This window comes from Puma concolor, chromosome B1 (assembly GCF_028749965.1).
Source record: "Puma concolor isolate L17-30 chromosome B1, mPumCon1.1.hap2, whole genome shotgun sequence".
Lineage (NCBI taxonomy): Eukaryota > Metazoa > Chordata > Mammalia > Carnivora > Felidae > Puma > Puma concolor.
Genome location: NC_141670.1, coordinates 103,577,119 through 103,591,826, shown reverse-complemented (window position 1 = coordinate 103,591,826; position 14,708 = coordinate 103,577,119). Strand labels below are relative to the sequence as shown.

General features: G+C 39.7%; 1 protein-coding gene across 1 annotated transcript; it reads right to left on the bottom strand.

Annotated features, from left to right (window-relative positions):
• Window positions 1-5,245: 5,245 nt before the first annotated feature.
• SMIM43 (small integral membrane protein 43) lies at window positions 5,246-12,746 on the bottom strand. Its single transcript, XM_086704301.1, has 3 exons — window positions 10,626-12,746; window positions 9,513-9,583; window positions 5,246-6,769 (listed from the first exon to the last, which is right to left on the bottom strand). Exon 1 carries the CDS (start codon window positions 11,924-11,926, stop codon window positions 11,735-11,737), a length of 192 nt encoding a protein of 63 aa, XP_086560427.1. The 5' UTR covers window positions 11,927-12,746; the 3' UTR covers window positions 5,246-6,769; window positions 9,513-9,583; window positions 10,626-11,734.
• Between the last annotated feature and the right edge of the window lie 1,962 nt (window positions 12,747-14,708).

The window sequence follows — 14,708 nt, the reverse complement described above, 5'->3', positions numbered from 1 at the left end:
TTGAAATTATCAAAAAGAATAAGTTTGAAGCAATATTTCCTCTTTTATATTTCAAATTTCTATAACAAAATTTCACACAATACACATACCCAGAAATTCCACATCTAAGATTTTATCCTATAGCTACATGGACATATTGATTAAGGTTTTGTGTCAAAAATTATTCAGTGTTGTTAGGAATAGCAAACGCCTGGAAACGAATAAGTATCTATTAAGTAAGAGTTGGATAAGTAAATTATGCTTCCTTTCCACATGGAATACTAGAAAGCAGTTAAAAAGAGGCAGCCCTACATGCAAAATGTAAGTAAGCTCCATGAAGAAAGGAATTACCTTTTTTGCTCGTGAATATATTCCCAAATAACTAGGGTTGTACCTGGTACACAGTGGGTGCTCAAGAAGTATTTACTGAATGGGGGACCTGAGTGGCTCAGTCAGTTAAGCATCCAACTACAGCTCAGGTCATGATCTCATGGTCCATGAGTTCGAGCCCCGTGTGGGACTCTGTGCTGACAGCTCTGAGCTTGGAGCCTACATTATAACTGTGTCTCCTTCTCTCTCTCTCTGCCCCTCCCCTGCTCATGCTCTGCCTCTGTCTCTCAAAAGTAAATAAGTGTTAAAAAAATTTTTTTTAAAAGAAGTATTTACTGAATAAATGAATAGGGAATATTTGTTGCATTTTTTAATACAAGGTACAAAACAATGTACATATAATGTGGCTTTATTTGTGTGAATAATAAAGATATATACACATGGGTACATATTTCATAAGTTTAGAAGTACAAATAAGAACCTGGTAACCATGAAGAAGAAATGGAGGCTGGTAGTTAGGGAGGGAAGTGCAATTTAACCTCATCGTGTTCCTATTTATGAATAAAATAACATTCTCCAAGGGAAGAAAAGAAAATATCAACAAAAAAATCAATAAGGAACTAAAGAATGCCCTAATAGAAAGAAAGGGCAAGATATGAATAGGAAACTCACAAAAGAAGAAAGAGAAATTAACAATGTTCAAACTAAACAAAATGAACGCTAATAAAAGCAACACATGAACACTTTTTTACCTATCAAATCTGTAGACTAAAAAGATCCTCAAAACACACAGTTGGAAAGGGTAGAGGGAAATGGGAACACTCATTCACTGTTGATGGCAGCGTAATTTGGTATATCCTTTCTGGAGGATAATTCAGCCTCAAGAATTTGTAACAAAATGCACACTAAAGTTAGTTAGATACCTCCCTTACTTTAGCACAAGCTATCTAACTTCCAAGAATCAAACAAATGTAAAGGTTGTTTGTACAAAAAGATTCAAAGCAGTGTAGCTTATATATATGTGTGTGTGTATATATATATAAGCAGGTAGGTAAGACTAGGTAAGTAAATTTTAGTATGTATATTCAATGAAATATTATGCAGACATTTAAAATTATTTATCTATATGCTTCTGGATTTGGAAAACTGCTCAAAGCATGTTGAGAAAAAGAAAACAGGTCAGAAGAGAAAACAACAATCATTCACATTAAAAAATGAAGAGAAAAATATACGAAACTTCAGCAAATATAATAAAGGTTAAACATTAGAAGTATAATTATTTAAATTAGTAATAAGATAAAAGACAAGAATGCCCATTATCACCAGTAATATTCAACAATGTGCCAGCTGTCCTGGTCATTATTATATGAAAAGAAATGAAATAAACTGCATAAATGCAGATTATAAAGCAACAAGACTCATCATTTACATAATATGATTGACCGCCTAGAGAATCCAAGAAAATCACTGAAAAAATAGTATTACAATACATAGAACAGTTTAATAAGTTTGATTCTTAACTTCTTATGTGAAACACACACACAAACACCCCCCCCCATAACAATAGCCAAGAAATTTTTGAAAAATGAAGATCAAATGAGAGAGACAATTGTTCTATCATAGTATTAGTTATGGACATTAAACAGTATGTATATATAATTTTAAACTTCAGTAAGATGAAATAAAAAACAAAGTTAAAACACATACAACTCACCAGGATGCATGTAGTTGATGATTTTATATATACAGCCATCAGATAGATGCATTATGTATATCATTATATATCTGTAGTAAACATAAATTACATATAAAAGGATAAACAACCTATTTTAAAAATGGGTAAAGGATATGAATAGGCACATAGAGAAGAGGAAATTAAAGTGGCCAATAAACATAAAACAAGAGGAACAAACTCCCTTATAATTTTTCAAATTAAACCTATAAGGTTTTATTGTTTTTTGTTCACTATAGTGGCAACTTTTTTAAAGACCCATAATGTCACATACTGTGGAGAAGTGGATAGATATATTCTGGCACCATCATTTAGGATGGAGACTGTCCATATCTACTGACTCTTGAAATTTCTAAACCAATTGACCCAGAAATCATAATTCTGTGAGTACAATCTTAGAAAAATTTGCAACAAACTTAATGTTCATCAATACTATACATCTGTTAAATAAATTGCTGCAGATTCTATATAATTTAAAACAATAAGGATGATTCTATTTTTATTAAAACTTTTAAAACATATGTTCCAGTTCCTACTGCTAGAACGAATCTCCCAAGCTTAGTGACTTAAAACAACTAGGATTCAGACCAGGCACAGTGAAACTGGCTGATTTCTATTCCATCAAGTCTGGAGCCGCAGCTGGGAGGACTCAACACCTGGGAGTTATTCACCAGCAGGGGCCCTTGACTAGAACATCTACATGGGGCCTCTCTGCTGAGGCTTCTTGATAGAATGATGATGGCTGCCAGGTAATCCTATTTTACATGGTAACTCAGGGCTTCAAAAGTAGGTATTCCATCAAACAATGGAGAAACTGCATTGCTTTTCTGACCTAGCTTCATGAGTCAGACAGTATCATTTCTGCCACTTTCTGTTGTCACAAGCCTGCTCAAATTCAAGGAGAGGGGATCTAGACTCTCCCTCTCAATGTCAAATCACATTGTAAGAGCATGTGAAATGGGAGACAAAATGGTGACCATCTTTTTGAAAATACAGCCTGCCACAACGTATTAGAGAAGAAAGCAAATTGCAAGGTATCCATGGTCTGATGTCATATATATATATATATATATACCTTTTGTGTATCTGCACGCAAATGTGCATAAATGTGACTGGATAACGATGCATGGCGAATACACAGAAAATTGTTTCAAAAAATATGCCTCAAACTGTTAACGACAGTTAGCTCCAAAGAGGGGAGTGGGATTACACAATTGGAGATGGAGGGAACCATTCACTTTTCTTCTAATGGGTTGAGACTCTGCAGTGAGTTCCAAGGTGAGATGTGTAAAGAACAAAAAGTACTATGTCTGGAAAACTGCACACAAGTAAAAATGGGACATGAGAAATGATTTGGTGCCAATCAAACCATCCCAGCTAAATTTCTAAAAAGCATGATAAGATATAAGACGGTCAAATGTCAGATACCACTGAGGGAGGGGAAAACATCAAAATGGATGGCCTAATACTTACTTGAGCCAGGCAGTTCAATCTGTGGCTAATACTAAGTTGGTAACAAAGATGGGACTTTAGCAACACATGAGCTTCTGTGCTGTGTTTTTTAGCTTTCTAGCAAAAAGCCCCTTTTATAAGCTACAGTTTGGTCTCAACTGTAATAACAGGAAGAAAAAGCTTATTTCCTAATTATCCAGATATGTAGAAACACAAGGACATCCCTTTTCACCAAGTGCTACCCCAAAGCTAGATTCAGATTGTGGGTGGAACTAGGATTGAGAATAAAAAAAGCACGGTATTGGGGTGGGATTCTCTTATTGAATTTGACTATTTTCAACTAAAATTACTGAAGCTCCTTTATTGTGTGTAGATCCAGACTTTAGTAGTTTATTATGAGTTCAGTTTCGATAACGTTTTGTAGTGAATACCAAGACTTACTATAAAACTACAGTAATCAGGACAGTGTTTTATTAGCATAAGAATGGCCTTACAGAGCCCAGAAATACTCCCACACTTATATGGTCATTTTGTTTTTGATGAGGACGCCCAAGCAATCCAATGGGGAGGGAAAAATCTCTTCAATAAATGTGTAGAAAAACTGTGTATACATACGGGGGTGGGGGGGGGAAGAACTTTTTAAAAAACAAATTTTTTTAACGTTTATTTATTTTTGAGACAGAGAGAGACAGAGCATGAACAGGGGAGGGGCAGAGAGAGAGGGAGACACAGAATCTGAAACGGGCTCCAGGCTCTGAGCTGTCAGCACAGAGCCCCACACGGGGCTCGAACTCACGGACCGCGAGATCGTGACCTGAGCTGAAGTCGGAGGCTTAACTGACTGAGCCACCCAGGCACTCCTAAAAAGAACCTTAATCCTTACTTCATACTGTATACAAAAATTAATTTGAGATGGATAATAGACATCCTAAAAGTTAAAACTATAAAGTTTCTAAGCTAGAAAAAAAAGTACAAGACAATATTTTTGTGACCTAAAGACAGGCAAAAGTCTCTTAGAGAAGGCAGAGAAAATAAAAAAGATAAAAGGAAAAAGTGGCTAAATCTAACTTCAAAATTAAAAATACCTCTTTAAAAAAATTTTTTTTTTCAACGTTTATTTATTTTTGGGACAGAGAGAGACAGAGCATGAGCGGGGGAGGGACAGAGAGAGAGGGAGACACAGAATCGGAAACAGGTTCCAGGCTCTGAGCCATCAGCCCAGAGCCCAACGCGGGGCTCGAACTCACGGACCGCGAGATCGTGACCTGGCTGAAGTCGGATGCTTAACCGACTACGCCACCCAGGCGCCCCAAAATACCTCTTTTAAAGACATCGCTACAAAAATGAATAGGCTAGCCACAAACTAGGAGAAAACTGCTGTAAAGCATACATCTCATAATTCAATAGTGTCTAGAAATAACAAGCATTTCTATAACTCAGTAATAAAAAAACAAATAACCCCAAAGAAGGCACAATAGAGAAACGAAATCTAAGTGATTCTCAGTATAGAAGAACCAGATACTTGAGGAAAAAATTACCCCAATACCATCACCACCCTTGTATTTTATCCAAACTCCAAATACAATGAAAATATTATTTAATATTTCAAAAGGACAACATTAATTGGCATACAGACATGCCCACTAAAAAGGAAATCTGATATAAAAATAAATACTTCCTTCTATCCATTAATCTCACCCTAATTAACTCTTTAAAAATTATGCGTAATAATAATTCACACACACAAAAAGCTGAGTTACATATAATTATTTTTTTTATTTCACAGCCTTTTATATTTTTAAAGATATAAACCACTAAGTAGTTTGAAAAACATACATGGAATAATCATTTAGCAGCCACGATACTACAAAAATAAAGTAAAACAGAATTAAGCATAACAGAACAAAATAATTCCCGCTGACTCACCCTCACTAGGAACACATAATGTTCACCAGGAATGCTAAATGGACCATCACCACCATTTTTCCATCACCAATTATCACAAAAATCAATCACAGGACCTATTCTCAAGAGATCACTGCATTTATACAGAAATATGTGCAATGTGCAGATATCAAGTTAACATCTTGAATTTAGTTCCAAGATACCATTTTTCCTTTTCTCTGGGAGACAAGTTCAATGGCAAGGTGGAACAGTGAAGACCATGAAACACCAAACACATGACTGGCCCAAACCCCTCCCAGGTGGTTGGTGAAACACAAGAAAAAGAAGGTTGAATACTGGAGCTGTACAATACAATAGCCACTAGTCACATATGGCTATTTACATTTTAATTATTTAAAATTAAATAAAATTAAAATTTACTTCCTCAGTCACACTAGCCACATTTCGAGTGTTCACTAGTTACACATGGCTAATGGCTACCATAATGGACAGTGCAAATATAGAACATTTCTGTCACCACAGAAAGTTCTTTTGGACAGCCTTGGATGTGGGAAGTGTTTCTTCTCCCTTTGCTTAGGCAGGATGTAGGCTGATTACGGAAGCAGCTTTGAGAAGCAAGTCTTCTCCCAGGATATTCCTAGGTTGGTGGTGGAGTCACAGAAGGGAGTAAAGTAGCCTTTCTTTACATAGATTACCTTCTCCTATATATGAAAGGGATGATCCTTTTAGGGGATCAAACAAAAACTAGACTCCACCAAAAATCTGTAAGGAAAATTAGACGTGAAGCAGATGGGAAAGCAGCAAGGTAGAATATTCTTTATCCCATTCCAAACCTCCATAGATTATGTCCACGGAGGAAGCGTACAGGTTCCCAGGGTCCTCCTCTAGAAAATCCTGATGTGGGGCAAGCCAATGGTTGATTGTGAAAGCCAGTCCTGGCAGGTGTTTCATGAAAAAACCTAGCACGTCTTCACTCTGCTTACTGTCTGAGCAGAGCAGTGTTGCCTGGAGTGTTGTTAGTTGTGAAGGAGTTGCAGTTTTGATCTGTTTCAAACGTTATGCTCCTTTACAACCGTATTTTGTAGCCAGAGCACAGACTGCTACTCTGTTCTCCAAAAATCCACAATCATCGTTTTCCTTAGATTTCCTCAGACTTTTTTGTTGAAGGCTGTTTTATGTCCAGCTACAAAAACTACATTTCTCATGCAACCTTGCAGATATAACACAGTCTGGCCAATGAGATGTAAGTAAAAGTTGCTGGGCTGCTGAGAAAGCTCTTTAAAAGGAAGCCGACTCAAAATGGTGTGCCTCATTTCCTCTTTCAGCTTCCTTCATCTTCTTGGGGGGGGGCTGCAGCAACCATCTTGGGACCTATGGGAAAAGCCAAGGGAACCTCAGGGGCCACCTTGGCCCTGACATCTGTGAGCTGCTGAACCAATACCAGCAATAGTTTACCCCCGACCTCCTTGTCACATGAGAACGAAACAAAATCCCTACTTTGTTTAAGCTACCCTTAAGTCCAATAACTTCCTACTGTATTACCGAGAGAGCAATCCATCTTGGTTCCCAATAGGAAAGCAAGATTTCCATCTTAATGTAAAAAACAAAAAAACAAAAACAAAAAAACCAAGGGGTGCTTTGGTGGCTCAGTCGGTTAAACATCCGACTTCGGCTCGGGTCATGATCTGGGTTTGTGAGTTCGAGCCCCGCATCAGGCTCTGTGCTGACAGCTCAGAGCCTGGAGCCTGCTTCAGATTCTATGTCTCCCTCTCTCTCTTTGCCCCTTCCCTTTTTTTTAATTAAAAAAAAAAAAAAAACTTGCCAGAAGAATCCATTTATATATTCAATAAAGTTCAAGTAACTTCAGAGAGTCATAAGAAAAATCAAGTTAAGTATAAAAATTTTAACTTCAGGGGCACTTGGGTGGCTCAGTGGGTTGAGTATCCGACTTTGGCTCAGGTCATGATCTCACGGTTCATTGGTTCCAACCCTGCATTGTGTGTTGCACTGACGGCACGGAGCCTGCTTTCAATTCTCTCTCTTTCTGCCGCTTGCCCACTTGTGCTCTAGCTCTGTCTCTCTCAGAAATAAATAAACACTAATTTTTTTTTTTTAATTTTAACTTCAACCCATCCACATCTACACAGCACAACAGTGGAAGAAAATTATTAGGCTTATTACATAAAATAGCTGCTAAGGAAAACAAGAGGATTTTTAGCTGAATTCATCAGGAGGTTTTTTCTGAATGCCTATTATATTCTAACTACTGTTCTAAACATAGGTCAGCCCTTCTGATCACCCAAATTCTTATGTGGTAAAATGCTAACTACTCAGATAATTAACCAGATTATTATTTAATATGTAACTTTATTTTGTGTGGACAAAGTAAGAAATGTAGAGTTGATAATTCATTTCACTGATTCAAAACAAAACAAAACGAAAACAAACAAAAAACAAACAAATAACAAAAATCAACTGCAAGGATCTGCAACTCCATTTTTAGTTAAAAATTGAGTAAGTGACACAATTTGTCACTTGTAAGTGACACAGACACCTGACAGTGATTTCCTAATGATCCCAGAATTTTAATTGTGGTTTTAGCTATAATAAGTACACCTGCCCCAGAGTAGTTATAAAAATTAAAACCAAAGTATAGTACTCTGTAAATACTTTCTATGTATTGCACTAGCACCATTAGTATTCTAAACGTCCCTAGATTAGCAGGTATGAGTTAGAAGAAGTAAATATTTACCACTATCCTAAATGGTTAACTATATACAATGTTTAAATTTGGGGCCATTAAAAAAAATTAGCTCTTTTGCACTTATTTTGAAACTGTAAACAAAATTGGAAATATGAAATGTCAAGCTATAAATGGGGATGTTGCATGTAAAACAACTCACCTAGTTCCAAGTTTCCACCCCTGCAAGTGAACCAAAAACAAATCCTGGCAACCTGTCATTCCCAGAAAAGCCAGTGCATGGCACACTCTGGGTAAATTTTCTCTCTTATTCTGTGGAACTGCACCAGATGGCATCAGTCCTGCATGTACAGCTGTGCCCTAAAATTTAAGTTCAGATATAGGAGTCTACTTTATTAGACATTTTAGATTTTGCAGGTGTGAGTGTGATGTCATTCTCATTCAACTTAAAATGGTTATCTTTCCAAGTGGAACTGCTGATTCACTGCATTGACAGGTTTGGAAATCAGTGAAACAATCAAGATTATTTACCCTAATAAAATTCGAAGTCATTTTAAACAACTGAAATTTAGACACAACAATGAAATAAGAACACCTGACATAAAATACTAACATTTCATAATAACTGAATTATGGCTCACTTCCTTATAATGTAAGAAATTCAACTCAGCTTCTAACATGGCTGAAGAGTCACTAAATACCTTCTATTTGAAATAGAACATAAGAATCTTCTATAATCAAGTTACATTTGAATAATGAGCCGTTATTTTAAATGTTCCTTATTTTTCAAATGTTTTAATGTTTAACCCACATGCATAGCATCTTTGAAAATCAGTTTGGGATAGTGATAGGATCGGAATGTGGTCAGCGGATGGAGCAGCCAGCATGTACAAACTGGGAAACTAGAGCATTGTGGGTGTTAGAGCATTAGATCAAGAATACATACAGATAGAAAAAAAAAGTGAGTTCAGAAGTAGTTCTAATTTGGGAGGTCAGTCTTTGTTGAGTTTTGGAAAAATGATGATTGAATAAATGAATAGAAAAAGGCAGTTCAAGTACAGGTGTCAAAGTTTCAAAAGCAGAGTGCCTAACCAAGCAGGGGTGAGGCAGGAGAACAACAGCTGCAAGTTCTGGGAGCAAATGTGAAGAAGCTTAATTCCCAGAGTTTAGGGCCACATTCCAGGCAGGCAGTGATGGAGTAACAGGAATAAATAGTTTTTTGGTTTTTGTTCTTTTTTTTTTTGCCTATTAAAATGGCAACTTAGTAATTAATAGATTACAAGGAGGGTATAAAATGGCACTGGGCACAAGATAGAAAAGTAACCATTCCTTTCATGTCCTTTCACGTCCTTCCAAACAAAGTCAGTAGAACCACAACGCAGATTAATCCTGGGATGGCAGCACACTACTCACCCTCAGTTCTCCAGAGTCTCCTCTCTAGAAGAGTCAGGGCTCGTTTACACCTCTGGACACCAGTGGCACTGCTAGGAAGATTAAAGGATTACAAAATCAAGAAGTCAAGGAGGTGGTTAAAATAATTTTCATTCCAGTTATTACTAAAGTACGAAGTGATTGTTTTCCATCCTTATAAACAAGTATAATTGCTAATTAACTACTCCTGCACTCATCTTCAGTGTCCATATTAACCATATAACCCTATAGTTAAATGCCACTATGGAGGTGTCAACCAATTAGAGACCTATTGTTTAAAATACAAGATAGAGTCACTGCAGTTGATTCTGGGATTCAAACTGGAAATTCAAATGAAGTCATACTATAGCTCTGATAAAGAGAAGGATGGATAGACAGACAGAATTATATATATTTATACATAGAGAGAAATATATGCATATATATACACATACATACACACACCTATACTTCATTAACAACAGGTCTGTTCAAGCAAAGTGAAATAGAAATATGGGAAAGTATCTGAATGTCTCAGCCAAATAAAAAAAATTTTCCCCATAATTATGTTTACCTACATGAGACTATTTTTCCTTACCTTGAATTAACAAAGTAATTGTCTTCTGCTTTACTTTCATATTATCAACTTAGGCAAAACTTAGTATCTTGTTGTTTTTATCCTCTCTACACGGTCATTTTACCTCAAATTAATAAATATTTTCAAAATTCAGTCATGACATGGACAACTTATCCCACCTTAATGTGACTGACCCAAATCTTCCCTTATGAAGACAAAAGATACCTGCATTACATGTTTCAACTCCTAGACCCCCTGCACTGTTTTCCAAAAGAGTAGAATGCTTATTAAAATTGCAAACACTCCTCACATCCCATTCTAATTTCTACGCTCCTCTACATAGACACTGATTCTTGCCCTGAGCTAGGAATCAGTTTGGCTCCTCAGTTCTAATAGAAGTTCATCAGTTCTAAGTGGGACAGAGTTCTTTCATTGCTCCCATTTCCTCCATCTTAACCTCTCACTTTTTCAGGCCCTGGGTCTTCAGAAGTTTAGCTGTAACCAGGGACAAAGTGTCATCCGGGGCAGTGCCCTCTTACCATTGGCAGAAGACGTCCATCTCGGGTTGTTCAGGTCCCCTCTGTGAAGGGTTTCCCATTACCAACCGGAGCTGCAGCTGCCGCCTTCAAGGCACCAACCCAGGGCAGCAGCTTGACTCCAGAACTCGAGACAGCAAATATCGAGCAAAAAGCATCTGGAAGATGAAACTCTTATTTCCCCAAACTGACATTGCCTGGAGAGTGCTTAGGGCACATTAATGAGAAGTTTATTGCTGCCGGTCAATCTTCTCGCAAATGGTCTAGTCACGTATTCTGAAAAGACATCCTTGCTCCTCCGGTCCTCTTTTTCCTATTGCCCTAAAACGTGTAAACAGTACCTCTTTTCACCGGCCCTCCAGAGCAACCCCAAGGCACCTCTCAAATGACTTCTAAGTCTCGCCGTCCCGCTGTTCCAGATTCTAAACCCACCCGGTGTGGCAACTCTGTAGCCATCAACCGGGTCGGTGGCTAGGAGAGGAGCAAGGATTTAGGGGAAGATAGGCCGCTGCCAGACGAACCCCATTTAGCCTCTACCAAAGGGCAAAGATATTTAAAGCAGTATTCGGCATACTTCAAGTGCACACTGGTTTCCTCCTGCTCCCTGTCCCAAAGCCCGTACTCTAAATAATTTGGACATTTAGGTTGACATTCGATTTTTGGAATCAAATTTGGTATGGAAGGTTGGGCTGAATTATCCGAATGATTTAGCTTGCCATCCTTTGGGAACAAGCTAAAATGCAGTGGGACTGGGAAGAAGAGCTTGCAGGTGCCCAAAGCCATTCCGGCTCCAAAGGCTGAACGTCTCTCTTTCTCCCTCTCTCCCCACCCCGGAAAAGCTGAGGGTCCATTCCTAAGAGCACAGCGCTAGCCCACACCCCATACACCCACCGTGCCTGGCAACAGAGCGTGCTTCAAGCCCAGAGCCTCCCCGAGGGGCCGAGAAACTCGCCCCTCCGCAGGCCCCTTCCACCTCCGAACGAACCTGCCAGCGCTACCACGGAGCCTAGCACTGGAACCTGGGTGGCCACGCGGACAGAGAGTCGAGGCTAAGACCCAGCCTGGCGCCCGCGCAGCTCCGTGCCCTCCCGCTAGTGCCCGCGCCTTACGGGTCACACCGCTTGCTCTCGGGAGAAGCCCCAAGGCTCCCGGTGCAGTGAGAGACGCCCAGGCTGGAGCGCCCCAGCCGTGCTGGCCACAGAGTTCTTCAGCTGCTTGATGACCACGAAGAGCAAGAGGAAAAGTAAGAAGAGCAGGAAGAAAAAGAGCGCCAGGTAGAGCAGAAAGTTGAGCTCCCACTCCATGCTGGAGGCGCCGGCGCTCGGTGGTTGTGCGCGCTAGGCGCGGATAGCAGCTGGCGGACCAGGCTTGCCACCCGCTCTCCCACCTCCGAGTCTCCTCCGCCCCCTTACGGGCGCCCGGCGTTGGGCGCCTACTTCTCGGTCCGTGCTCGGCCTCCCCCAGTTCGGAGGAAAAGCGCCAAGGAGCTGGTTAATCCCAGCTCCGCCTCTCCCAGCAGGCACGAGAGCCTCCCGCCTCACTGAGATCCTCTCCTGCGCTCTTGGGGACGTGAGCGGATTTTTCTAGGAGCGAATTTAGCGGGCGGGGACGCCAGGAGAAGAGGTCACGGCTCAGTCTCCCAAAGGGTGTTGGGGCTGGTGTTTTGCAAATGATTTTAAGATTTCCAGCCCCATCAACCAATGGGTCCCTAGTCCCCTCCCTTCCTAATTAATTGATTTCTGGATATTTCCCCCTGTCCTGGTTTTCCCAGAGGGAAAACATGCCATGGCCCAGAAACCCAAAAGAATTAAAGGTAGCAGTGAAGGTGGGGTCTAAAGGGCTATTAGATGACTTCCTTCTGTGAGATGACTTCATGGTGCCTGCGTGAATTCCAGTTCAACCTGCCTTGCTCTTCAGAGTCCCACACGTACTCAGTCCAGAGTGCTCTTTTCTATGGACAACAACAGGCCACTTACAAAAGCATTAATAACAGGGGCACCTGGCTGGGTGGCTCAGTCAGTTAAGCCTCCGACTTCCGTTTAGGTCATAATCTCATGGTTCCCGAGTTCAAGCTCTGCGCTGGGCTCTGTGCTGACAGCTCAGAGCCTGGAGCCTGCTTGGGATTCTGCCTCTCCCTCTCTCTCTAACCCCCAACTCTCTCCCCCCCCCCCCCCGCCCCACCCTCTCCCAAAAATAAACAAACATTATAAACATTAAAAAAAAGGAGTAACTGGCTGGCTCAGTAGGTAAAGCCTGAAACTCTTAAAAAAAAAAAAAAAAAAAAGGAAAGAAAAGCATTAACAACAAAACGCATTTCAAAAGCTATATTGTACAAAGCTTCACAGAATGTTGACTTGAAATTGAATTTCCTTGGTGGAAAGCAGAAACAATACAATAAACAATTACTTGAAATGTTCATTTAAGTCCCTAACACCTATCTGTATTTGGTTAAGATCACCCATAGTCTATATGGTGTAGCTTTTAAAGAAATCCAGTTTATCCAGAGCTGTGTAACAAATTGCCCCAAAACTCAATGCCTTAAGACAACAGAAACATTGGTTCTCTCTCATAGTTTCTGTGAGCTAAGAGTTTGGTAGCACTTAGCTTGGTGATCCTGGCCTGGAGTTTCTTACGAGGTTAGGGTCAGATGTCAGGCAAGGCCACAGTCACCTGAAGGCTTGTCCGGAACTGGAGGATCCACTTCCAAGGTAGCTCACTTTTATCACCAGAACAGTGCTGGCTGTTGGTGAGAGGCCTCAGCTCTTTCCCATGTGGACTTCTCCACAGGCCTGCTTGTGTGTCCTTATAACACTGAGCTGGCTTCTCCCATAGCAAGTGGCCCAAGAGAACAAGGCTAGCTCTTTGTGGCTAGCTTAAGAAGTCATATATCAACACTTCTGTAATGTCCTGTTAGTCACACAGGTGAGGCTTACAGTGAAGGAGTCCAAGGACATGAACATCAGGGGTAAGGATCATCGGGGGCCATCTTGGAGTCTTGCCATCAAAGCTGGTAATGCAGCATGTTGTCATTGTCCATTTTATGGGCCTCCGACTTATTTCATTTTTTATTTGTGAAGATACAGGAGAGCCCCCTGGGCTGAATTCAGGGAATAAGTCTTGACATACACATTCCAGATTATTTAATAGTCTGCCTGTAATAAATGGCTACTCCAGGGATGGCAAGGGTTCAAAGAAACAGGATGGTATGGAAAAAGCTGTGAACTGGTAGTCTCGAGGACCCAAATCTAGTTTCTACTCCACCTGTCAGAGGTTACTTCAGTTCTCTGACTCAGTCCCCTCACCTATAATATACCTTGCTTACCTTTTCCCTGGATTTGTTGTAAGGATAAAAAATAAATTAGGATGTTGAATAAGAATGTGTTTTGCTAGATAAATGTCAGATACTATTATTAATCTGTTGCTGAGGATTCCCAGTGTATAAAAATATACTGTGCAAAATTTCTAGCTCCTAGGCATCTCACCAAGCATTGTACTATATAAGAAATCTCTCTCTTGATTATTAATCCATCTCATAGGCAGTGGTGTGCTGGCTTATAAATTATTTGGAAAAATTTTGCAAGCCATTTGTTAAAATACAGCTATTGTTAAAAATTAAATCATATAGGGGTGCCTGGTTGGCTCAGTCCAAGAGCATCCAGCTCTTGATTTCAGCTCAGGTCATGATCTCACGCTCTGTGGATTCAAGCCCAGAATTGGGCACTGCACAGACAGTGCAGAGCCTGCTTGGAATTCTCTCTCTCCCTCCCTCTCTCTCTCAAAATAAATACAAAATAAAGAGCAAAAAAATCATATAAACTTATAAATTATGTTAACAACAAAGGTAATGAATACTCATAAATAAATACTCATAAATAAAAACTAATTACTTCTGAATTATTTTACTACATTTCACTATTTTCTATGCACTTGAGGTTATTTACATCTGTTGTAGCTGTATGGCTGAAATATTATATAATAGTATATTACTGTACATCTTTTTAAAATTTTTTTTTATGTTTTTATTTTATTTTTGAGAGAGAGAGTGTGAGCAGGGGAGGGGCAGAGAGAGAGACGCGGAGACACAGA